At 46.5% G+C, this 25,271-nt stretch overlaps 2 protein-coding genes and 1 long non-coding RNA gene across 3 annotated transcripts; 2 read left to right on the top strand and 1 right to left on the bottom strand.

Moving 5' to 3' along the window:
* Positions 1-159: 159 nt before the first annotated feature.
* On the top strand, positions 160-8,712 carry cog7 (component of oligomeric golgi complex 7). Its single transcript, XM_061810888.1, has 17 exons — positions 160-815; positions 1,008-1,156; positions 1,310-1,426; positions 1,509-1,677; positions 1,785-1,867; positions 1,946-2,068; positions 3,267-3,465; positions 3,547-3,674; positions 3,775-3,929; positions 4,023-4,139; positions 5,015-5,080; positions 5,306-5,492; positions 6,536-6,676; positions 6,776-6,859; positions 7,071-7,185; positions 7,273-7,416; positions 8,151-8,712. Exons 1-17 carry the CDS (start codon positions 650-652, stop codon positions 8,315-8,317), a joined length of 2,310 nt encoding a protein of 769 aa, XP_061666872.1. The 5' UTR covers positions 160-649; the 3' UTR covers positions 8,318-8,712.
* On the bottom strand, positions 1,044-1,910 carry LOC133495865 (uncharacterized). Its single transcript, XR_009793677.1, has 3 exons — positions 1,772-1,910; positions 1,251-1,413; positions 1,044-1,179 (listed from the first exon to the last, which is right to left on the bottom strand). It is a non-coding gene; the product is annotated as an uncharacterized LOC133495865 (long non-coding RNA).
* Positions 8,713-11,110: 2,398 nt separating the features above from the next.
* Positions 11,111-24,939, top strand: LOC133495589 (ubiquitin carboxyl-terminal hydrolase 31-like). The gene is made up of 16 exons (XM_061810430.1): positions 11,111-11,970; positions 14,190-14,327; positions 14,532-14,620; positions 15,045-15,137; positions 15,246-15,381; positions 16,768-16,918; positions 18,215-18,395; positions 18,712-18,823; positions 18,912-19,006; positions 19,151-19,228; positions 19,308-19,437; positions 20,470-20,589; positions 20,671-20,896; positions 20,969-21,127; positions 21,359-21,511; positions 21,585-24,939. The coding sequence occupies exons 1-16, from the start codon at positions 11,398-11,400 to the stop codon at positions 23,057-23,059; spliced, it is 3,909 nt and encodes a 1,302-aa protein (XP_061666414.1). The 5' UTR covers positions 11,111-11,397; the 3' UTR covers positions 23,060-24,939.
* Positions 24,940-25,271: the final 332 nt, after the last annotated feature.

Consider the following 25,271-nt stretch of genomic DNA (forward strand, 5'->3'; position numbering starts at 1 on the left):
GTTTTAAGATATATCGGAAATATTTGGTTTGTTCGTTTTATGCCCAAAATAATTAGTACGCTGTAATATTGTGGGAAAATGTTTTTTTTTTTTTTTAATGAGACCCTTTAAAAAATAGGAACAAATGTTCCCAGTCAACACAGGCTGGTGCAGGTTTCTGATCGGAAATGTTTCTGTGTAGCACTGGCTACAGCTAACTCTGTTGTTAGCTTTCTTCGTTTGAACACGATGTTTCCCTGGAATGTGAATGCTTAAATAATTGAAAATGAAAACATTTGTATTTGGAGGAATGTGTTCTATAACTTTTAGAACTGTTGAAATTCGACCTCAGTTTGACACTCCAGCACTTGTTTGTCGGGGGAAGGTAAACACAAAGCACACGTCGGAAGTTGTTGTCAACCCTTACTACCAACAACGTTTTTAATTTCTCTAATATTTGTTGACGCTTCAGATTAACTCTGGAGGAAGCCGTTGCCTTGCTGGAACTATATTTGGTTGTCATGATTATCTCGTTCTCTTGGGCCATTTATTTTATATTCGTGTCGAAACCGGTATTCGGTAAAAACTAGCCGACGAGCGTCAAGCCATGGCTCGATGACATTCAGCTAACTTCTTGACGTGGACTGAATGAATCACCCGGAGGCGTCAGATGGATTTCTCCAAATTCCTGGACGACGACTTTGACGTGAAAGACTGGGTGAACGGCGCCTTTCAGGTGGTGCAAAAGGATGAACCGGGGAAGGCGGACACGCACGCTGCGACGCTAGTTATGAAGCTGCAGCTTTTTATCCAAGAAGTCAACAATGCCATAGAGGGTGAGTTTGCTCCATCACCTTTGTCTTTAACTTTATTGGTATTGAACAGTTGTGCGGAAAGTACTGAAACTTTGATTGAAATTTACATTTTAAAATTTGCTTCAGATCTTCACACTGTACATGTACACATTGAACAATGTGTCGTCTGCATTATTGTCGTTACATTACTGTTTTTGCCTTATGTGTGTGTAGAAACCAGTAACCAGGCCCTGCAGAACATGCCCAGAGTGCTGCGAGATGTGGAGGCGCTGAAGCAGGAGGCGACTTTTCTCAAGGAGCAAATGGTTCTAGTCAAAGAGGACATCAAGAAGTTTGAGCAGGACACAGTGCAGTCCATGCAGGTGTGCAGCTACTCGGACATGAACTGTAAACGACACCATCAATGTGACCCCTGTGCTTTGTTGCGCGGTCAAATGTTCATTCCTTTCATAATACCTGCTTCACATGGAGTTCGAAAGGGGGTTTAAGTCTTTTGTGGGTGCTCTTAACTCCAGGTCCTGGTGGAGATCGACCAAGTGAAGAGTCGCATGCAGCTGGCAGCCGAGGCGCTGCAGGAGGCCGATAAGTGGAGCACACTCAGTGCAGATATCGAAGAGACCTTCAAATCACAGGTACGAAAAAGTCACATGGGTGTGGTTTCAATATGTTTTTTTTAATGACGGGCAGCAGCAAACATTGTCTTCCCTGCTTCAGGATCTTGCAGCCATCTCCTCCAAGCTAACCAGCATGCAAAATAGTTTGGCCATGCTGGTTGACACTCCAGACTACTCTGAAAAGTGCGTCCACTTGGAGGCTCTTAAAAACAGACTGGAGGCCCTTGCTAGCCCCCAAATAGTGGCAGCGTTTAATTCCATGTCTGTCGGTGAGTTCGGAATGAAACTGAAATTGTTGTATTCCAACTTCTGCCTCATTTTTTCCCCCACGTTATTATTCCCAACTTTTGCGGTTTTCTTTACCTTTCCTGCGCAGACCAAGCCAAACTGTTCGTCAAAGTCTTCTCGGAGATCGACAGAATGCCGCAACTCCTCGCCTACTACTACAAGTGCCATAAAGTGAGTAAACAAGGACTCAGGCTTGTGGAACAGTCGGTTGTTCCCGAATTTCCATGTGATGCGACTTCACCTCTGCAGGGCCAGTTGGTGGCTATGTGGCAGGACCTCTCGCAGAGCGAGCTCAACCTGAATCAGCAGCTGTCCGAAATCTATGACACCTTGTTGTCTACGTGGCACACTCAGCTGCAGTGGTGCAGCCAGGTAAAAAGAGATTGGACACATTAGACACACACTTAAGGGTGGTGAGTGTTTGAAATCAGGGATTCTCTACAGGTAGTTATTTACTGTAATTACGATAATAATGTAATTTGCTTTAGTGCAGTGTCCTGCAACTTTCCCTCTAATTTTTTACGTGTCAGAGCAAACACACTAAGGCCGTGAGCGCCCCCCTTTGACCACCGTGAGCAACATCAGACCTGTGCACTGTGGTCAGATCAGTGTCATCCATTGAAGTTACATAATTCATTCAAAGATTCAGATTACAGCATTTACATTCCCATCAGAACATTTTTAAGAACAGTTTTGTGTTTTTGCAAGCGTACAATGAAAATGTCAACAAACAAAAAAATACATTACAATGCAAATACATACCAAGCCAACTATGAACTGTAAATTAGAAATGTCGCATCCGACTTTGTTTCATTTATTTAATTTTAACCCACAATGATATCCCCGTCTGTTTTTCTTGGTGTAAAACTGAATTATTGCTTGCAGAATATCTTTAGCCATGCATGTTGAAAGGTGAGTGATGCTACCAAACAGTTTAAAGGTCAATGTTATAATGTTTCCTACATTTGAAATACAGAATTAGCTTTTAGGGCAATGTATCGTCTGTGCTTTCATCCTCGATCAGTCTGCGCCAGGGTGGAATTTTAACATTATACACCATCTCATCCTGCACTTTCTACTTTGGCTTCAGACCAGACCTTTCTCATTCAAAAAAGCGAAAATCTCGTCCAGTTTCACCACTTTTTCTTCATTATTAATATTATTATTCGCATACGCCGACATTCATTAAAGCAACAGCATTTTTTTTTTTTTTTTTTTTTACTTTTGCCATTATTATCTAGAGTAAACAAAAGCAGCATGTCGAACTCGTCTTTGCTCTACTTCTAACTAAAGCACCGGTGGTGGGCGGTGTTTTTAATTATGAGTGTACCCCTTTAAGAGCGGGAGGTGGGCGGTGTCATGTAAACAAGAAAGTAGAGTTTGTGGCCGAGCTGCTCGTTCGAGACCGCGTGCGTGCTGCCGTGTTTAAAAAAAAAAAAAAAAAAAACAGTCTGGCTCTGGTTCACTGCGCTGGATCGGTTTTCACGTGCGCTACAAGTGCGCAATTGCGCAGGTGCGCAGCTTGGAGGGAACATTGGTCCTGAGTAACACTGACTTCAATATCCGCCAGGTTTTCAAGAACCCGTATGAGGTGGTGACAGTGTTGCTGATTCAGACTCTGTCCGCCATGGTGCCCTCCATCCCCGTGTGCCTGAGATCAGCCATGGATCGGGCGCCCCAAGAGCAGCGCCTCGACGTCCTGCTGGAGCTCAACCACACGACGCTGACGTTAGGGCAAAACCTGGAGGCCGCCTTGATGCCCAACCTTGGTCTGTACCGAGCAGATAAATCTACACCGTCTGCAAAATGTAATTCTAATAGCCTTGACCTCTGCTGTGCTGTGCTCCCAGGCGAGAATAAACTCTTGAAGGTGAACGAGCTTGTGTGTGCGCTTTATGACCCTTACAAGCCGTACCAGTTAGAGTATGGCGAGCTGGAGGAAAACCACCTCCTTATCCAGCTCAGTGCGGTTCCTTTGGTGAGATATGATCAGGATTATTCAGTATACCGTGAATCAAATGCGGATTTTTTTTTTAGATATTTATGTCGCACCCTTCATCCTCTGCTCCTGTCCTCAGGAACACGGTGAGGTCATTGATTGCGTAGAGGAGCTCAAGCACTCGGTCGGGAAGCTTTTTGGCCTGGCAGGCGCCGCCGTGGACCGTTGTGTGAAACTGACCGACGGGCTGGGCGTGTGCGGCCTCCTCAAGGCTCTTAAAGCTCTCTTCACCAAGTAAAGAATTTTTCGCATACAGTTTTCACTCTGTTCTGCAGCCAGTGTTGACTTATTTTTGTTTGTTCTTGTTTGTTTCCCTCCCCCCAAAAGATACACGTCTGACTTCTCAACTACACTGCAGTCAATCAGGAAGAAGTGCAAGCTGGAGGACACTCCCAGTTCTTCGGTTTTCCAGGAAGACTGGACCGCTTTCCAGAATTCAGTCAGGTTTGGGAGGATTTATCAACTCAAAACGGCAGCATTTCCCCAAAGATATACCGTAATTCCTGGCCGGCAGAGCGCACCTGGTTATGAGCCTCACCCGGTACATTTGTAAAGGAAATACCATTTGGTACACACATACGCCGCAGGTGTGGAAAATCCGCAAGTGCCAACATTGAAACACGAGATATTTACAAAGAAAAACAGTACACAGAGAGTCTAATGCTCATGCTGCCGCGCAACCCAAACACTAGCGCTGCCGAGCTAACGCTAGTGCCGCCGTGCTAACCGGTCCGGTTAAAAAAAAAAAAAAAAAAAAGAACATACCGGTAAAAATCACGGAGACGCGGCAGTAATTCGCTAGCGCAGCGCTAACAGGGCTGGACTGGTAAAAGTCACTTCCTCAGCACATATATTCCACCGGTCTCACTCTTGGCTGTTCTGCTCGAGTGCCCCCTTGCGGCCATTCGAAAAAAATGGACAAATTTGCCACATCACCGGATAAACCGCAGGAAAAAATGCACAAAGTCACCGCTTAAGACTCAGGGTTGAAAGTGTGAAAAAAAAAAGTCACGTTTTATAGTTTTATAATTTAATAATTATATATATATATACATATGCTATTATAATTAATTTTAGAATTTCCGGAAATTACGGTAAACAAATTGAGGACTTTAATGCAAATTAATATCGGGCTTTCACTAATGAATCTTTCTGGAATCAATAATCCTATTAAGTAATTTCGCCCCCACACCCCAAAAAAATGTTTCTTTTTTTTGGGGGGAGGTTTTGAAGGTTCAATGAACGACATCACTGATTTTCTGTCCGTTATCTTCTCCAAAAAGGCACAAGTTGAAGTACCGTCGTGTTGTCCTTTGCAGAATAATTGCAACGTGCGGGGAGTTGCTGAGACAATGCGGCGCCTTCGAGCAGCAGTTGTCAAACAAGTAAGTGAGTTGATCTTGATCATTATTTCCCCTAAATTTGTGATTTGTGAAACTCCCTCGAGTACTTTCAACCTGTGCATAATATTTCATTACCTTACAAGTACCTTGTTTCTGCTATAAAGCGTTCATTTCTCCAGCTTCGGTAACGTCATGGCACCATCATGTGGACATTTTCACATTTTCAATTCATAACTACTCACTGTCACGAATCGACCGCTCCCTCAGGATCATGGGGACGGCGGGCAAGTACCTGTCGGAGTCGTACAGCCCTCGCACCCTGGCGGGCATACAGGAGGCCAGCGCCGCCGAGAGGAAAGGCGCCACCAAAAATCCCTGGCAGGAGTACAACTACCTACAGAGGGGCAGCGTGGCCGAGTACAACGCTCTCATGGAAGTGCTCTACTCGTTAAAGGTGTGACAATCGGGGCCTTGATGTCCTCCGAATGTGATCCTACAAGCAACATATTTGTATAGCGTAATTCCCGGCCTGCGGAGCGCACCTGGTTATAAGCCTCACCCAGTACATTTGTAAAGGAAATACCATTTGGTATATACATAGGCCGCAGCCGTGTAAAAGCCTCAAGTGCCCGCATTCAAACACGAGATATTTACAAAGAAAGACGGTACACGGAGAGTTTAACGCAGGGGTCACCAACGCGGTGCCCGCGGGCGAATGGTAGCCCGCGAGGACCATATAAGGCGCCCGTGAGGTATGTTCTAAAAAATACCATGGGCCACAAATTGTTACTATTATTTGTGCTTTAAATTCTGAATCTGACTTGCTTACGTGAATTAAAATTGTAAAATTCCCGTTATGTCATTTCCTACAATAAATTGAAACGAAAATATTTTATGTACGAAAATATTTTATGTACGGGTAATGAACTGAGTCTGAAATTTGCCGCAAACAGGTCACGTAGCCCTTCATACGACCGGTGCTCACGAAGTAGCCCTCAGTGTCAAAAACATTGCTGAGCCCTGGTTCTAACACTCGCGTGGCACTATCGCTAATGCTAGCGCCGCGCTAATGCTGACGCTAGCGCTGCGCTAACGGGGCCGGTAAAAAAAAAACATACCGGTAAATATCACTGAGACACGACAGTAACACGCTAGCGCAGCGCTAACTTGGCCGGACCGGTAAAAGTCACTTCCTCGGCGCATATATTCCACCGGTCTCACTATTGGCTTTTCTGCTCGAGTGCCCCCTTGCGGCCATTAGAAAAAAATGCACAAATTTGTCACATCACCGGATAAACCGCAGGGTTGAAAGCGTGTGGGGGGAAAAAGTCACGGTTTATAGGCCGGAAATTACGGTAATTTATGCAGAGTAGGAAGTCTGTTATTCAGAGCGACATAAATCTTTTACTCACACCAGCTACGCTTACCTTTACATCAATAGTGAATGGTATAAAAAATGATCCAAAAGCCGAACGCGTTTCTGCTTTTGCGCGGCAGGAGAAGGGCGCCGGCAACTCCAATCTCTTAGCCGAGCCCAGAGCGGCGCTGACGCGGCTCAACCAGCAGGCCCATCAGCTGGCCTTTGACTCCGTCTTTTTGCAGATCAAACACCAGCTGTCCCCCGTCGGCAAGATGGAGGTAAGCTACTCTGTGCAATTTGATGTTGCAGTCTTATTACGAGTCTTTGTGAACGCCCCGGACTCTTTTCATTCCCCTTTGAATTTCTTTTATCCTCAGAGTCAGGAGTCGCCGGCTTTAGGCGAGAGCTACGCCGAGGATCTGCCCACCTTCAGCCTCTCACCGCAAGAGTACATCACAAATGTTAGTATGTTTGTAGTACGTCGAAGCATGGATGGGGATGTTCCAGACTGGCCGGAAGTTTAGAAAATATACGCGCGTGCGCATTACTCACAAAGAGACTTTTCAGCACCGGGACCGCTCAGACCGTCACACCGGCAATTGAAGCGGAGGTCAACATTTGCCTTCCTAATGATCAGAAAACTTTAACTTGCGCACCGTTCTGTTCTTCCAGATAGGCCAGTACCTGATGTCTCTGCCGCTCCACTTGGAGCCATTCGTGACCCAGGAGGATCCGGCGCTGGAACTGGCTTTGCATGCCGGGAAGTTACCTTTTCCTCCAGAGCAAGGTTACTCTTCTCCATATGATATTAACGTTTAGACTCATTTATGCTTTTAGTGTTCCAGTAGATCGATTTCTTTGATGATGTCACTAGGCGGTGACCTTCCCGAGTTGGACAACACAGCGGACTACTGGCTGGGCTCCATCGCCCGGGCAACCATGCAGACCTATTGCGACGCCATCCTGCTCATCCCCCAACTGAGCGCACATTCCACTAAACAGCTGGCCACAGATATCGGTAAAAAAAAACAAAACGGATCGCAGACAACACAAATGCATTCAACTAAGTGTAGATCTTAGACGCAAATGACTGGCGCTGTCCCAAAAGGGCCTCGGTTCTCGACCGCGATCCGTTCTAGAAGCCGGTTGGAGAACCGATTTGTTCGAAAATCGAATCAACCGCCGCATGCGTTATGTTATTTCCGTTTTTTTTTTTTTTTTTTTTTTTTTTTTTTTTACGGCGGGTGGGTATTCGCAACAGAGCCCGTCGTGGGTCAGCTGGTATGGCCGCCCGCGTTTTGTTATTTCCGGTTTTGTTAGGGGGCGTTCGAGTACCGATTTTCATTGGAAAAAAAGCAAAAAAATGTTGAGATTTTCGTCCGAAAACCGATTTGTTCGAGAACGCGGACGCCAAAGCACAAAGAACGGAAATGATCATAAATCATCAACACCTTGCGTGTAAACCTGTACAGTCATAAATTCATGTTACATAACTATTTAGTAGTGCGATTATTCAAGACAAACAAACCACTTTCTCAAGCGGCTTATCAACGGCTTTAGCTAACAAACGAATTCGGCGAAGCTCGGAGGATTGTCGGTGAGCGTGTTTCAGATTGTCGTCGGTTCAGGTTTGTCCGGTTCCGCGTACTTCAGGTACGTCGCCCGGTACGCGGGCGCCTGGAACGCGGATCCTCGACGCTGATTTGTAAAGACTAAATGAATGAAATTCCAAAATCCGTTTCTGCTCGGCAGACTATCTGAGCAACGTGATGGACGCTCTGGGCCTGCAGCCGTCTCGCAGCCTCCAGCAGATTGTCACGCTGTTGCGGGCCAAGCCGGAAGACTACAGACAAACCGCCAAAGCGTTGCCTCGGCGACTGGTGTCCGCCGTCGCCGCCCTTCGCTCCATTGACCACTAAAAGCGAAATTTAGTGGGCTTTTCGCCCCCCCCCCTCCTCCCCTCTTTGCATTTACACTGCAGTGTCAACTGAGGTGATGATTTATATACATTTTTTTCCTTCTTCTCAACAGGAAAGATGAATATCGGGACTGGACGTGATTTTTGTTTGTCATGGGTTCACTCAGCCTATTTCTGTCTCTGCGTAACCTTCATTTCTTGCATTACTACATTATGAGGTCAGGGTACGTGTGAGACTATTTAAAATCTACGAGATACTACAATTACTTATCGTGATCATACTTATTTTATTGAAGACCACCTCTGTTTACTGAGCTTCATATTCAAATCAGTTACTTTTCTTTTTGTGCTATTCCAAGTGCTGATTTCCAGAATATTTTTACGTGTACTGTAAATGTGTATATAAAACATTTACACCTTACACTGTCTTGTTGAGATCTTTGGATTCGCATCATCTTGAGGTATGCTTTGTTTTGGAAGGGTAACAATGTACCATTTTTAAAAATTCCAATATCTTTCTCGTGTTCATATTATTTTATTAAGAAAATACAGTAATTTCTGGCCTATTAGCTGCGACTTTCTTCACACGTTTTCAGTTTATGCGGTGATGCGGCTAATTTGTGCATTTTTTTCTAACGGGCACAGGAGGGCACTCTAGCAGAAAAGGTAACAGTGAGATCGGTGGAATATTTGTGCCGAGGAAGTGACTTTTACCGGTCCGGCCCCGTTAGCGCTGCGTTAGCGTGTTACTGCTGTGTCTTGGTGATTTTTACTGGTATGTTTTTTTTTTTGTTTGTTTTGTTTTTTAAACCTGCCCTGTTAGCGCGGCGCTAGCATTAGCATTAGATTCTCCGTGTACCATTTTTCTTTGTAAATATCCCGTGTTTTAATGTGGGCACTTGCGGCTTTTACACAGCTGCGGCGTATGCGCGTACCGAATGGTATTTCCTTTACAAATGTACTGGGTGAGGCTTATAACCAGCTGCACTCTGTAGGCCGAGGTTTACGGTAATTTGGTAACTTGCGTTCATATCCAAATCAGGGTGTGGTCGGGAAAACCACAGCTGAGATTTGAACCCTGAACCTCAGAACCTTGGGCAGCCAAGCTAACTTCTCTTTCACAAGTCGTTCATTTTTTTTGTTTGTTTTATATTCACAAATTAACTGTTCTGTTGAAGATGTCTAAGATTTTTTTTTTTTCCTTTTTGAGTAATCTCGATACAAACATACAATTATTATCATTGTGCTAGCCTGGTAAACACTACCAGAAGCAATGACCTGCATTTACAATTTAAATTTAACTCTGGGAAATTGTATTAATATATTCCCAGCGAGCTATTCTCTTCATTTTCTTCTTGGTTGGTTCGAGCTAGCTGAGTTTGTGGTGGGGGAAAAATATCTGTGTGGGCCTGGATTTGCGGTCGTGATGTCAGCAAAGATGAAAGAGCAAAGGGGCCCATCCGACTTTAAAGGGGCCATCGAACCTTGAATCTTGGCTGGAGTCAGCGACTGGGTGTGAATCGTCACTGACGGAAGCTCAGGGGACTAAAACGGCTCAAGTGCATCAATGACGGTCATCCTTGACCACATCTGAGGGTGTTATAAAAAAATGTAATAACAGGTATGTCAGGTGACTGATGTATTTTATCTATATATCTGTCATGCTGTTAGATAAATGTTGATTGATTTAGAAATATTCCAGTTGATGTGGAATATATTTATATAGTTTTTTTTAAAATTTGTGATCGAGGTGGAATTCATATTTGGAGTAAGGTCTGTCAAATCCCCGCTGGAGGCTCATATTGCACCCCAGCCTTGAATGTGGGGATAAATGACGTCCACTTCTCTGCCGAAATGGACGTGACGTGGCAGCACGTTGCGATTGGTGCTTGCCACGCCGACCGTCGAATCTGTGTGGGGGACCGACGGAGAGCATCATCCGGCATCATCATCCAGCATCCACCTGCTCCCGACTCAGCGCGGACCAGTGCGGGGCCGCGACGTCATCCGTCCCCGCCCTGCCTGCAGTGTCGCTGCCCGAACAGATGAGGATGGACTCGGTAACCGGCCTTGCCGTCGACCCTCGTCCCGAGCGGGAATGAAGGGGCTACGGATATCACACTGACTGAGTGACAGCCCCCTCAACTACCCCCACCTCCTGCTCCCCCCCCCCCCCCCCCAAAAAAAAAAAAAACAACAATTCCGGGGAGGCTGGAGGAGGCCCAAGTTTGAAGAGCACAACCGTGCGGGGAGATGCACTCAAGAGGCGAGGGAGCGGCGGGCGGCGGTGGAGCTCCGGTCGCGGGGTACCGATGAGGACGAGCACCGCGGAGGAGCTTTAAGGAAAACACGAAAAAAAAAAAAAAGACAAAAGCCCCATTCGAGGATTCGCCGTGGACGGGAGCCGGTGGGATACCCACCGCCGGGATACCTTTTGGACCGGGTGGAGCCGCGCGTCGTTGAATAAAAGATGAGGGACCCGCTGGTGTTTATGTGTGAGGATCCACCTCCATGACACGACAGGCCGCCGCGTCGCCTTGTCCGTAGCCGCCTTCGGAGACGCTATGCGCGGGAGAGCCCGTGACAGACACCCCCGCTCCGAGCGGTTCTCCGCCGACACCGAAACACGGCGTTCGTGTTTTTACCGCTTTCCTCATCGAGCAGGCCTTTAAGTGGAACCTGCCCGGGGGCCCCGTGGAAGACACGACGAGTGGTGCTGCGTGGGGGGGTGGGGGGGGGGTTTAAGTGCACACACACAAAAAAAAAGGATTTTAAGTGTTTTTTTTTCTCCATTTCCCTCTTAATATCCAACTTCCTTTTTCGACTGGCCTCGTTAGGGTCGAAGGGGAGGTGGAGGCTAGCTGACTTTGAGAAAACAAACAAACATCATATGGACGAGTCTTCAGTGCGGTACTGTATATATACATATAATAATGTTGTTTTTGGAACGCGGGATGAAGCTGAAGAAAAACCACCCGAGCAACCTACAAAACCCGCAGCCCGGACTCAAACCGGCAACCTCTGAGCCGTGAGGCAAACGACCTGCTTCTCTCTAACCAGCCCGCCGGAAAAGCAGCCAAAATGTCCAAAGTGGTCACGAACAAGGAGAAGAAATCCTTCAGCAAAAAGCTGTTCCGGAGGAGCTCGGTCCGCTCGGTGGGCAGCTTCATGAACAGAGTTCTCCGGACTCTCTCCACTCTGTCCCACTTCAGCACAGACGAGCAGGCGGCCCGCGACGACAAGGACGACGCCTCGTCCGTGGCCGCCACCACCGGGGGTTCGCTCCAGTCGGACGACAGCGACTGCGGGGGCTTCCCCTTCGGCGACAAGGTCCCGGGTGTGGCCGGGCTCAAGAACCACGGCAACACCTGCTTCATGAACGCCATCCTGCAGTGCCTGAGCAACACCGAGCTGTTCGCCGAGTACCTGGCCCTGGAGCAGTTCCGGGGCCAGGGGGGCGGCCTGGGTGGAGGATCCGAGGCCGGCAGCGGTGCCGAGACCAAGGCGAGTAAGTCCAACGGGGTCCTGGTGCAGAAGAAGTCCAGCCAGCAACAGCAGCAGGAGGAATCCGGCGAGGTGACGGAGCAGCTATCCGGTTTGGTTCGAGCCTTGTGGACCTTTGAGTACACGCCCCAGCACAGCAGAGACTTCAAGGTAGGCTCCGGTCTGTACTTAGTACTACAGGCTAACTTGAACTGATAACAAAAACTTGTGTTTACAGTTATGTCACCAGATTATTCATTTTTTTTTTTTTTTTTTTTTTTTCAAATTCATCCATCAGAACCGGCGAGTGAAGAGGAAGAATTGTCTTAAATAGTTGTACATAGATTATCGCAAAACAGTTAACATCCCTTGTGTACTGCCAATATTTGGAATATTCATTTTTATCACCGAAAAAGTGTGAATTTGAAAAAAATCTGCCATATCCTGAGCAATAATAATTGCAGTCAATTGAAGAAAACGTTAAAAACAAATTTATGTGACATTTTGGGGCCCAATAGCAAGCCCCCCTCCCCATTCTCTTGCTAACCCGGAAGTATGTGCGGCGCTAGTATTATATAATATTTGGCCTAATTTTTTCCCCCCGTTTATTGCCTTTTTTCATAGCCGAATAATAATCCAAATCCAATTACCGCGAGGCCTTTCAGGAGGAGAGCTGAACCTCAAATGAACTTTGTTTGTTTTTTTTGGGGGGGGGGGGGGCGCCCACTTAGCGGCGCTCGAAAACAAAACCGTTTTCGTTTGATCACTTTGCAAATTCCGCAGCGTTCATCTTTTTAGATGACATAAAGAGAGAAGCTAATTTGGAGAGAAGCGTGCAGTCACGGTCTTTGTTTTCAAAAGTGCTCCTATTTTGGGCCCTTTTTCTTTGTGCCCTCTACCTCGGTTGCCAGCCAGAGTACGAAGCGCCTGACAGGGTTTAGATGTATTCTTGTCCAAGAAAGAGTCTCAAAATATATGCCGCCACTTAGCGTAGTTAAGAATCAGAATCCAATCAAAAATAGTCCATCGCTATCGAGCGTAAACGTTCAGTCATAATCTGCTCAAACGTTATAAAAATATTTTCATCTTGATGCTCAGGAACAAAAATACAGAATGGGTTGTTGTTATTCGTTAAGAAAATTTGTGACAGCGCATCTTTCAGAAGTCAAGTAATGAAGTCAAATTCGTGATCAAACCCAAGTTGAGCTCCTCTTTTGTCAGCAGGTCTCATCGTTGCGTCATTAGATTTGTGAAGTGATGGTAAAAAAAACCTGACAAGATATTTTTAGGGTGAATCGAGATTTATAGTAATAAGCATGATAAAAAGGAATTAGCTTCCAGAATAAAAACTGCATCTTGATGTGATGACATGTTATTTGATTAAAAAAAAAATATATATATATATATGGCGGCAGTTCTGAGGTCCCGGGTTCGATCCCAGCCCCGCCTGTGTGGAGTTTGCATGTTCTCCCCGTGCCTGCGTGGGTTTTCTCGGGGCACTCGGGTTTCCTCCCACATCCCCAAAACATGCAACATTAATTGGGCACTCTAAATTGACCATAGGTGTGATTGCGAGTGTGGCTGTTCGTCTCGATGTGCCCTGTGATTGGCTGGAAACCAGTTCAGGGTGTACCCCGCCTCCTGCCTGTTGACAGCTGGGATAGGCTCCAGTACTTCCCACGACCCTTGTGTGGATAAGCGGCAAAGAAAATGGATGGATGGATGTAAATTTCCCCCTCGGTGGGATTGTCTCCATGTGCCCTGCGATTGGCTGGCAACCAGTACAGGGTGTACCCCGCCTCGTGCCCACTGACAGCTGGGATAGGCTCCAGCACGCCCCGCGACCCTTGTGAGGATAAGCAGCGAGGAAATAGACGGATGGATAAAAAAACATGCATTGATCTTAATCTATGAATTAAAAAACAAGTGCATTTCAGTGCATTTTCTCCATTCTTTGTACATGATTAGTTTGAAGCTTTGTGGTCTGCAAAATAGTTTACAAAAAAAAGTGTTGAATTTTATCAAATATTTAATCCCATAAGTACTTATCAGGATAACGTGCCTATTTTCTGCGTGGTTTGCGTGGAAGTCATTTTCGTACTCGAGACTGAGGTGGCGCTCACGAAGGCGTCTTGGAGCGACGTCATGAAAAAAAAAAGCGACAAGCAACAAGGCCTCGCGGGAATCGTTCCACGCGTGACACACGAGCGCAAAAAGATGCGCTGATGTCAGCCGAGTGTCGCTCAAGTTGCCCTCGAGCGCCGACATTGCGACTATTCATGCTTATTTTTCTCGCTTTCTGTTAAATAAAGAAGTCAAGTTCATTTATGAACATCCACCCTCTGCTTTTATGACAAAAATGGCGCTCGTGCCCCCCATGTGCCCCCCAGAATGTGGTGTCGAAGAGCGCCCTTCAGTTCAAGGGCAACTCGCAGCACGACGCGCAAGAATTCCTCCTGTGGCTGCTGGATCGGGTTCACGAGGACCTCAACAACATCATCCACCCTGACGTCAGGCCCCCGAGGACGGTAAACGGCGACCCCCCCCCCCCCCCCCCCCCCCCCCCCCGCGCAGTCTTTATTTCCAGAGTTGCTCAGGGTCGATACTGAAGTAGAAGTACCGATACAGCTACTTCAAAATACCTGCCCTCATTATTTATTCCCACTCTTGTGTTTTGTTATTAATATTTTTTTTGTGTGCTTTATATATTTATGTATTGACGGTCTTTCCAGCCTCCGGTGGAGAACGAAAACGCCCCCGAAGGATCCCCGCTGCCGGCGCCCGGATCTTTCGTGCAAGAGCTTTTCCAGGCCCAGTACAGGTAACCGCGGCGAACGTCCGCGCAGTCGGTTTTTTCCGTCTCCGTATTTGACAAACGCGAAAGTGTCGGACTTAGCTTGTGTTTACGCGCAAACACGGGCCGTGCGAGCCGGACGGCGTGGGACCTTCCGATTTGTTTACACGGCGGCGATATGTGACCGGTGCCGCTTTATGTTCTGGCGTGCAAATACCCGCTTCCTGCTATACTGGCCAATACCTAGAAGTGGATGCTTTATTATATTTTCTTTCCTCAGGTGTCAAAAACTGAAGTGGAGTTCTTTGCTTTTTTTCCATTCATCTCGTGTAATGTTTAGCTTGTTTTGTAACGTTTGTTCTCCTCAGCTCGATAGCATAACCGATATTTTCCGCCGCCAAAGTGACGCAATTTGCCGCGTTGGCCTGGGCGTGACGATGTTTCTGTGCAGGTCCTCCCTGACTTGTCCTCACTGCCAGAAACAGAGCAACACCTTCGATCCTTTCCTCTGCATCTCACTGCCGATCCCCGTACCTCACACACGGTACGTTAATCCCCATTAAAAATAATAATAATAATAATAAGATACATATTGAGAAAAAAAAAAACAATCCTAAAAACTGCAATGAAAACAAACTGTCGTTTTCTGCAGGCCGTTGTACGTGACAGTCGTGTACCAGGGCAAGTGCTCCCATTGTATGCGGGTCGGGGTGGCCGTGCCCCTGTCCGGTACCGTGTCCAGGCTCAGACAAGCTGTGTCCCAAGAGACCAAAATCCCTGCTCAACAGGTATTACTACTTACTTACCGTTTCCATTTGAACTTTTGAAGTGTCATCCTAAGTAGAAAAGCTGAAGATGAAACGTGTTATTGTATATTAGCAATGTTTCTCAGCTTTATTTGGTCAAGCTATATACAGTAATTAATGAAAAAAAATTGCTTAAACCATGAGGATATTACCGTAATTTCTGTCTTATAAGCCGCAACTTTTTTCACACGCTTTCAACCCTGCGCTTTATGCGCCGATGCGGCTAATTTGCGCGTTTTTTTTCGAACGGCCGCAAAGGGCCACTTGAGCGGAAAAGGTAAGAGTGAGACCGGTGGAATATATGTGCCGAGGAAGTGACTTTTACAGGCCCTGTTAGCGCTGCGCTAGCGTACGCGCTGTGCTACAGTGTTGGTGCTGTGTTACTGGCACGTCTCAGTGATATTTACCGGTACGTTTTATTTTAACCGGCCCTGTTAGCATTAGGACTAGCGGGGCGCTAGGATTAGCATTAGCGTTAGGTGCAATTACTCAATAGGATTATTGATTCCAAAAAGATTGGTTAGTGAGAGCCCGACATTAATCTGCACTAAAGTCCTCAATTCATTTACCGTAATTTCCGGCCTGTAAACCGCGACTTTTTTCACATGCTTTCAACCCTGCGGTTTATGCGGTGATGGAGCTAATTTGTGCATTTTTTTTCTAACGGCCTTGATAGGAAAAGGTAAGAGTGAGACCGGTGGAATGTATGTGCCGAGGAAGTGACCTTTACGCTAGCGTGTTACTGCTGTGTCTTTTTAACGGTATGTTATTGTTTTAACCTGTTAGCGTGGTGCTAACATTAGTACATGGATAGCGTGACGCTAACGTTAACGTTAGCGTCGCGGCGCTCACGTTCATCTCTCTGTGTTTCTTTGTAAATATCTTGTGTTTCAATGTCGGTTTCAATGTGGGCACTTCCGGCTTACACACAGCTGCGGCGTATGTATGTACCAAATGGTATTTCCTTTACAAACGTTCCGGGTGAGGCTTATAACGAGGTGCGCTCTGTAGGCCGGGAATTACGGTACAAACTTTGACCCCAAACCATATAATTTTAACTGCATCTTACAATATTAGTTTTAAAAAATTAATGGAATACAACTGATTTAATTTTGCTAAAAATATACACATGCAGTGAAGATGCTCCGTAACTTCTGCTACCAACCCAGGCTAAACTTAGCTAAGCTGTAAACCATGCAAAGATCTCATCACTTGAATGTATGTTCTCAACACCAATGAATACTTTTTGACTACTTCGGGCTTTAGTGCCATCTTGTGGCGTTTTAAAGTGCTACAGAAAGTAAAAATACCCAAATATGTATATAAGGCGCTTGAAAACTTCACGCTCTGACCCGCGTCCGCCTTCAGATCGTCCTAACGGAGATGTACTACGACGGCTTCCATCGCTCCTTCTGCGACGACGACGACGACCTGGAGATCATTCAGGAGAGCGACTCCATCTTTGCTTTCGAGACGCCCGAGCTCTTCAGGCCCGATCAGATCCGCTCCAAGCGAGGAGGTACGACAACCTGCTCGTTAGCTCGTAGGAGGCCCGATCGCGTTAAGCGCTCACTAGACAATTCATTAGGTACACATTGTCATCCTGATGAGAACCGATGAAAGGATTGTGCGCGCATACAGAAAGCGATACTTTATTTTGTTATAACAATATTTGTTATTGCGGTTATAGCTTGGCAAGATTGATGTGCATCTTACCGAGAAGCCTTTTCAACATTTTGCGTATTTGGCTGCATGAGCAAATGTTAAAATCGGATGCATTGCGGTTTTGAAAAGTACATCAGGTACTGCATGACCACAATTATAAACAGTGCATTTCATTTTTGCTCCATTTTGAATATTTTAACTACGGAAGCGTATTGCTGACACACACACACACACACACACACACACACACACAAAAGGTGGCTATCACGTTATAATGTTTCACGTTATAATGTGGTTAATTACATGTTATAATATGTGTTATAACGTAATTTATTTCACATTATAATATAAAATTTTTCATGTTATAACCTGAAATGAAACACTTTGTAACATGAAACATATCACGGTAAAACCCAATAAGTTCTATGTTACAATCTGAAAAGTTGGCGTCCACTTGTTTTGACGCTGGTAAGCTTTTTACGGAGTCGTGGTGTACGATAGCGTATTGCTGCCACACCCCAAAAAAACCACGATCACGTTATAACGTGATATTTTCACCATCATAACAATAATAATTATTATTATTATATTTCATGCTATAACATGATATGTTTGATCCTATAATGTGGTTAATTATACGTTGTATTTCATGTTATAACGTAATTAATTTCACATAACATGGAATGTTTCATGTGAAATGAACCACGTTATAACATGTAATTTATCACATTACAACATGAAACATATCTCAGTAAAACCCAATAAGTTCTACGTTATAACCTGAAAAGTTGACGTCACCCGAAGATTGCCTCTTACACATGGAGCAAGAACATATAGTGATGTAGTAGAACGTGGAGTAAAACCGGAAGTAATTGCCTTTTGGGGGTCGGGATGAAGAGAGGTGAAATTTATTTATCTATTATTTTCTGGACTACAACGTGAAACCAATCTATGTTATAACACAAAAAAAATCATGTTATAACGTAGAGCATATCATGTTATAATGTGAAAGTTTCACACTATAACATGAAATGAATTACGTTATAATGTGATTCACATTATAACATGTAATTAACCAAATTATAATGTGAAATATATTCAACTTTCTGGGTAAAAATTGCAACGAGTTCACATTTTCGAAACATTGCAGGGAGTCCGCACGCCAATCTCAACCAGAACAACTTGAAGTACAGCACGGATAACAATCGGTTATCCCCACAAATCCAGGAGCCCACGACTCCGCCTCTCAGCCCCAACAAGAACACGGGCCAGGACGAGAAGGTGGTCCTGCTGGTGTGCAACCGAGCCTGCGCCGGCCAGCAGGGACGCAGGTATGTCGGTATCGAATTGTGATCTTTCTGAAAACCAGATACTGGAGTTAAGACTACATTAATAAGATAACTTGATTTGGGACTTGACCAAAAACCGACTTGACTTCATCCCTCCTCCACCTTTGTTTTTAGTTTCTCGTTGTCAGATTTGTGTAAAAATAAATATGTTGTGCCGTGGCTTTCTCTCAGCTCAGATGTCGACAGATAATGATTAAATAAAATAATACATATCATGCACATTAGTACATTATCATATTGAAATGTTGGGCCTAATATCCGAACAGCTCGAGAATGGATATTTTTTTTTCTCTTCCAGGTTTGGGAATCCCTTCATCCTCTACCTGGAGCGCACCGTCACCTGGGATGTGCTCCAGAAGGAAATTTTGGAGAAGATGCGTCACCTTTTGCGGCCCGGAGCCGTCGTGCAGGTACGTCCCGTCAAAGCAGTACATGACGGTCTGCGTCCTGAATATGAATATGAATATGAATATGTAGTCGTGCTCTGCGGTCTGGTAGGTTGGGCCCTTCACGTTACGCGTGGTGGGCGTGGTGGGCATCACGTATCTCCTGCCTCAGGAGGAGCAACCACTCTGTCATCCTTCCGTGGAGAGGTAAAGCTGACTGCCGCCAACAGGGGGCGTGCTGCTCCCTTTCTTGGTTATTTGCGCATTGGAAAATACCACTTTACACATTTTTACATTTTATTTAAATGATAATGCAATCTTTTGAAGAATCTTCCTGTTCTCCTTCTGTAGAGCATATAAGTCTTGTGGTCCAGGGGGCCCGCCTCATGTCAAAATTGTTGTGGAATGGGACAAGGAGACCAAAGACTAGTAAGTTGGACTCGGATTTGATGGCTTATACCGGATGTCACCCAAGCTGAAGCCCTGTGCCGATGTCGCTTGCCCGCAGTCTGTTCAAAAGAACGGAGGACGAATACATCCCCGACGCCGAAAGCGTCCGCCACGTGAAGGAGCAGCATCTCCAGCCGCAGAACTGCTCGCTCGCTCAGTGCTTTCAACTCTACACCAAAGAGGAACAGGTGGGCTCCAGTCCTGGAATCGAAATCGTGATGTACGCCACTGCCTCATTGCGGGAGACTCAGACTAGACCCCCGAAGAAGTCGGAAAGAAACAAATTTAAAAAAAAAAAAAAAAATTGTAAAATAGTTACCGGTTATTTACTAAAAGTTATCATAAAGTCACATGTTTTTGTATTATTTAGAATGGATCCAATTGTAATTAATTAACCAATTATTTAATAGCATTATTACTAGATTTATATGAAAAATTGTGTGTCGGGTGAATATTTTAGTATTTCCAGTAAATCAATATAACATCCATCCATCCATTTTCTTAACTTCTTAACTCCCCCAACCAAGTCTGTAATATTTGTCCATTATGTTTGTTGCACTTCCATCCATCTATTTTCTTTACCGCTTATCCTCACGAGGATCGCGGGGAGTGCTGGAGCCAATCCCAGCTGTCAACGGGCATTAGGCGGGGTACACCCTGAACTGGTCGCCAGCCAATCGCAGAGCACATGGAGACAAACAGCCGCACTGACAATCACACCTTGGGGCAATTTAGAGTCTCCAATTAATGCATGTTTTTGGGATGTGGGAGGAAACCGGATTGCCCGGAGGAAACACACGCGGGCACGGGGAGAACATGCTAACTCCACACAGGCGGGGCCGGGATTGAACCCGGAACCTCAGAACTGTGAGGCCGACGCTTCACCAGCTGATCTACCGTGCCACCCCAGGATAACATCATTTCACACAATAAATTCATTATTTTGAACGCATTTAAAAACAAAAGCAACAATTATTACAGGACTTTCAATCGGGCAAGAATATATATATATAATATACAATATAAATATTTCCCAAAAAGCCATGATTATATTTGAGAAACACAGCACGAAATCAAGAAAGAACAGCGTGTTAGGTTTAGGTCTAAATTTTTAAAAAGTACACATTTGGGCCGTGAGTTGAATTTCTTCTCGAGGAAGTAGAACGCGTGCAAAAAAAAAAAAAAAAATGAAATCCACGATTGAGTGAAATGTTTCCCAGCTGGCTCCCGATGACGCCTGGCGATGTCCGCACTGCAAGCAGCTCCAGCAGGGCAGCATCAAGCTCAGTTTGTGGACCCTTCCCGACATCCTCATCCTCCACCTCAAGCGCTTCCGACAGGTACGGTCCCGCCATCCGACGTCCACGGACGAAGTCGACCCCCCGCCCCCCCCACCACCCCGGTTCTTTACATCCCTTCAGGACGGCGACCGCCGCATGAAGATGCAGAACATGGTCAAGTTCCCGCTGACCGGGATGGACATGGCGCCGCACATGGTGAAGAGGAGCCAGAGCAGCTGGAGTCTCCCCTCGCACTGGTCGCCATGGAGACGGCCTTACGGGCTGGGGCGGGATCCCGAGGATTATCTTTACGACCTGTACGCCGTGTGCAACCATCACGGCACCATGCAGGGGGGACATTACACAGGTACCGCCCATCGAAAGACGAAAGAGACGGCAAATCGTTTTTTCTAACCCGACGGCGTTCTTCGTCTCGCAGCTCAGTGTAAGAACTCCGTTGACGGGCAGTGGTACTGCTTCGACGACAGCGACGTCCATCCCATATCAGAAGAGGACGTCTGCAAGCAGACGGCGTACATCTTGTTTTATCAGCGCCGCGCCACCATCCCGTCTTGGTCTGCCAACAGTTCTGTGGGAGGTAATTTTGCCATGATTAATAGAACAATCGACAACTAATCAAATTAATCGCGAAGCGTCGACATTGTCACGTTCTGCATGTGTATGTGGTGTAGAGACATACCAAGTTTTTTAGTTTTAAACTAGAAAACTAGTCAAAGTTTAGACTATTACTATCAACTAGGCCCCGTTAATAGCATGGAAATACCGTAACTGATGTTGCCCAAGTCGAATTACTGTTTGGGTCCTTCAGGATCGACAAGTTCTTCCCTGTGCGAGCACTGGATCAGCCGCCTGATAGGAAGCCGTCCGCCGAGCCAAGCCTCGTCCGGTTCCTCCAGACGAACGTCGCTGGCCTCCCTCTCGGAGTCGGCCGAGTTCGCCGGCGAACGGAGCGAGGATGACGGTAAGCGCGTGAAAATTCCCAATCGCGTCGGAGTGATTTATTCATTCTTAAGGGAGACCTTTCTGGCGCGCAGGCTTATCGAGCCGGCCCGTGGTGAGAGGCATGCAAAGGCAGACATTCTCCTCCAGAACGTCCATCGCGAGTCCACTGGTGCTTAGTGACAACGGCCAGAAGCCGTCCTGGTCCCACTCTGCCAAGCTGCAACTCCGTTCGAACTCCCCCTCGCGCTTCTCCCTGGAATCTCACTCTTCTTCTCCAACACTTGAAATAATAGGGGAGGTGGTTGATACCAATCTGTCAACGTCCTGCTTCAGCAGGTCACCTAAGATTGGAGCTAAATCCGCCCTCGCAGCATTGGATCATATTCCCGGCAGCAAACGGCTGATAGAGCAGCTGCACCCCAAAGCCGCGTCACAGGCGGAGCCGAGGAGTTCCGTGCAGGCTGGGGAGAACATCAATCTCGTCAGCGGCGCCGAACAAATAAGTCCTCGCCACGGGACGAGCGCAAAGGAGCAGAAGCAGAGAAATGTGGCTGCCGACAGCGCGGCCGGCAAACGCACCTCAACGAAGACCGGGGTGGAGAGCGAGAGGAGCCCGAAGAAGCGTCCCGCCGCCTCCTCGACGTCATCCAGCTCTCTGTCGCCTGCTTCCCCAGCCGTCGTTAAGTCACCAACTCGCGGGCAGGCTAAGGGTGCTGCTACCAATCCAAAGGACAAGAGCGACGGACCACCCAAAACTAGTAAGGCTGGTTCCTCCAGAACAGCGACACCTTCCAAAAAAGGCTCATCCCAAACTCAGGATGGGTTACACGCTGACTCCGCCCAACAGAGGAAGAGCGGGTCTCCGGGAAGTTCGTACCCTCAGAGGAAGACAACGGCCAAAGGTGGCGGCGATAAAAGCTCGGTCTCGGGAAGGACTAAAGGAGCGGACAGGAGCGCCAGCCGGGATTGCTCACGGACAAACGCGGTGTCAGAGAAGAAGGTTAACAACGGAGGTCCTCCGTCCAGGTCCAGTGCTGCCATGAGAGCGGAGGGCAGGCCGGGTCGAGCTTTTGAGAACAGGACGGTCGCCCGAAGCTCAAGCAGTAGCTCCTCTATGACCAGTTTGCGATCCTCCAGCGTGCTGCCACCGTCTTCCGCCTTGTCAAAACCCTCTCGGGGGAACAGTAAGACTGAGGACAAAGCTTTGTCCTTCTTCAAAACCGCCTTGAGGCCCAAAGACACCCGCAAGTCGACAGATGGCGGGAAAGCCGGGGCTACGGACCCCAAAGGAAGTCTGGAAGACGGCGGAGACGCGGCGAGAGACGACGCCAGCAAGAAACCCCAGAACGCGGCTTCCGAAGCCGCCGCAGCTAAGGACAAGGAATCCTCCAAAGGTTCGGCTGCAGCCAAACACTCGCTGCTGCCCTCCACTAAATCCAAACTCTCAGAGTCGACCAGCCAGACTTCTTCCGCGAAAGAACCCTCAAAGAAAGAAGCTGTCAGAAAGACCATCCCGTCCAGGAAAATCCCCATCAACTCCACGCAATCAAGCCACAGGTCCAAATGAGATCCGTTCCAGGGCCCGACCATCACCTCGCTCTTCTTTCGAGTGCAGCTCCAATCACTGAAATACGAGACACCTTCGGCCTTTCAGTGGTTCCCGGGTTTCCAGCTGCCGTCTCCGGACGCTTCCTGTCCACTTTGCTCTACGGTCTATCTAGGAATGGGTTCTACCAAAGCACTTTGTATCGATTGTGATGATTTCCAGGAAATAGTATTAGCGTGTTGTAAATAAGCATGGGTTGCTCGTTTATTGGAATGATTGCCTTGTCGTGTCCGTCGGCGAGCCGAGAGGAATCTGTCTTTTAAGCCTCGTTTCCACCAAGCGGCAGAGTTCCGATCGGTTCGCTTCGGTATGATTTTTAATGCGTTTTCATTCGGGAGGGGACTGCGTTCCTTTCGTTGTGTAAACAATCAATTAATAGTTCTCACGAAGCGATGGGTGCGCTCGATGCCTCTGCCTCGTGTTAATGTTGAACAGAATAACCCGAGTTGTGGTCTGGGTGGATGTAGCTCAACTTCCTTTTGGCAGCAAAGATGAAACTGCAGCAGATTTTTTCTTTGCACAGATTCAATTCAATATTTGATTGTTACGCCATTTGGTTGTTCCGCGGGACCCGAGATATCGACTGGGGCGATCCCACATCGGGTTTGTCAGCCGCGGTAATCGTTACGTTTCAGGCTAGCTGCACTCCCGTCCGTCGACTTGGGCGAGGCGCAATCGGCGGACGCGCGGCTCAAGAGTGGGGGGAAAAAACTCGCGGGTGAGCAATACTCGGATTGTTGAAAATAGCCGACGCGTAACTTTTGAATTATTACCCGAAAATCGTGAGCTCTCCGTCAATATGGAGAGGCGAGTGTCAACATCAGTGCCTCAGATAATCACACTATTTAATCGAAATTGTATAACTGCAGGTGTCGGTACATTTTCAAGTAAAATGTAATATTTATTGAGCACCGAATATGTCATTTCAAGTAACACACACCCGTGTAACCTTACTCGCTGTTTACGTAGACGTGATGTAGTTCTTGTGCAACAGCCTTCGAGGAGTATTTTCGGACAGGACGAGGAGACGGCCGCGGTCGGCGGTTTTAGTCGTCTGGAGATCGCGGTTTCTTAAATATGTTTATTTACCTGTAAGAACACGCGAAGCCCTCGGGCGAACCGGCACCGGGGGCCGACGCCGACATTTGCCCGTGGCGCCCACCCGAGGCCTCGGGGCTCTTTCCGACTGCCACACTGTCTCGGAACATTCCTCTCAAAAAGAACACAGGGTGCACAAAGGCCACACACACACACACACACACACACACGCTCGTCCGGCCCCCACCTTTCGGTCCACTTGCGCAATCTGATGACGTCCAATTCCATTTTTGCAAAGAAAATACTACTATTTTTTTTTTTTTTTTACGGTGTCAACCTGTGAGGTGTTTTTAGCTACGTTTTTAGCTAACTGCTACAACCGCCACCTTTAATAATAATTGGTTTTATATATATTTTTTAAAGCTTTTCTGGCCAAATATGCAACGAATCTCAACAAATAAAATAGTAACACAATAATTGTCTTCATAACACACCAGTGAGTAACGATAATTCCGTTAAAGAAGCAAACTTTCTGCTGCATGTCAGGAACACAGCATATTTCTGATTTTCATGTAAATATGATGAATAATATTGTTGTTTTGGATGAGGTTGTAGATACGCATCAGTCGGTCACTGGTCTAGTGGGCTGCAGGCCCCCAAACCATCTTAAAAATCCTATATTTGCCTTAAAATCCAGAAATATAAATCGACAAAAGACATTTATATTAATATTACTGAACGATATATAATTGCTTGGTGCGGCTTGTTTCGTAAATCAAACTTTACGAATGTCACAGCGCATCCTTATAATTTGTCTGTATGCGGCCCTCGGAGGAAAAGATCTGGACACCCCCGGGTTTCAACGTTAAAAATACCAATGAACTATGATCATATATATATTTTTTTTTTAATATATAGAATGGGTCTCAAACTCAATTTACGTCGGGGCCGCTGAAGGCACATCGTGGCTGAGGCTGGGCCTCACTAGGGCAATTTAAATTGAAAAAAAACCCCAAAAAATCCAATCTTCCCAAATGTCTTTTTATTTTTTTTTTAACACAAAAATAATATAAACAAGGACTCTTGTGTAAACAAGTTGTGTGCAAAACTACTAAAAAAAAAACTTCATCATAAC

The sequence above is a fragment of the Syngnathoides biaculeatus genome, chromosome 22 (assembly GCF_019802595.1).
Source record: "Syngnathoides biaculeatus isolate LvHL_M chromosome 22, ASM1980259v1, whole genome shotgun sequence".
Taxonomy (NCBI): domain Eukaryota; kingdom Metazoa; phylum Chordata; class Actinopteri; order Syngnathiformes; family Syngnathidae; genus Syngnathoides; species Syngnathoides biaculeatus.

What these genes read in the sequence shown, in the direction of transcription:
- cog7 (XM_061810888.1), top strand. Translation starts at nt 650, where the DNA reads ATGGATTTCTCCAAATTCCTGGACGACGACTTTGACGTGAAAGACTGG. An exon ending in AGTCAACAATGCCATAGAGG is followed by an intron (nt 816 to 1,007) that starts GTGAGTTTGCTC and finishes ATGTGTGTGTAG; the next exon opens with AAACCAGTAACCAGGCCCTG. An exon ending in ACAGCTGGCCACAGATATCG is followed by an intron (nt 7,417 to 8,150) that starts GTAAAAAAAAAC and finishes TCTGCTCGGCAG; the next exon opens with ACTATCTGAGCAACGTGATG.
- LOC133495589 (XM_061810430.1), top strand. Translation starts at nt 11,398, where the DNA reads ATGTCCAAAGTGGTCACGAACAAGGAGAAGAAATCCTTCAGCAAAAAG. An exon ending in ATCCCCGTACCTCACACACG is followed by an intron (nt 15,138 to 15,245) that starts GTACGTTAATCC and finishes CGTTTTCTGCAG; the next exon opens with GCCGTTGTACGTGACAGTCG. An exon ending in TGTCATCCTTCCGTGGAGAG is followed by an intron (nt 19,007 to 19,150) that starts GTAAAGCTGACT and finishes CTCCTTCTGTAG; the next exon opens with AGCATATAAGTCTTGTGGTC.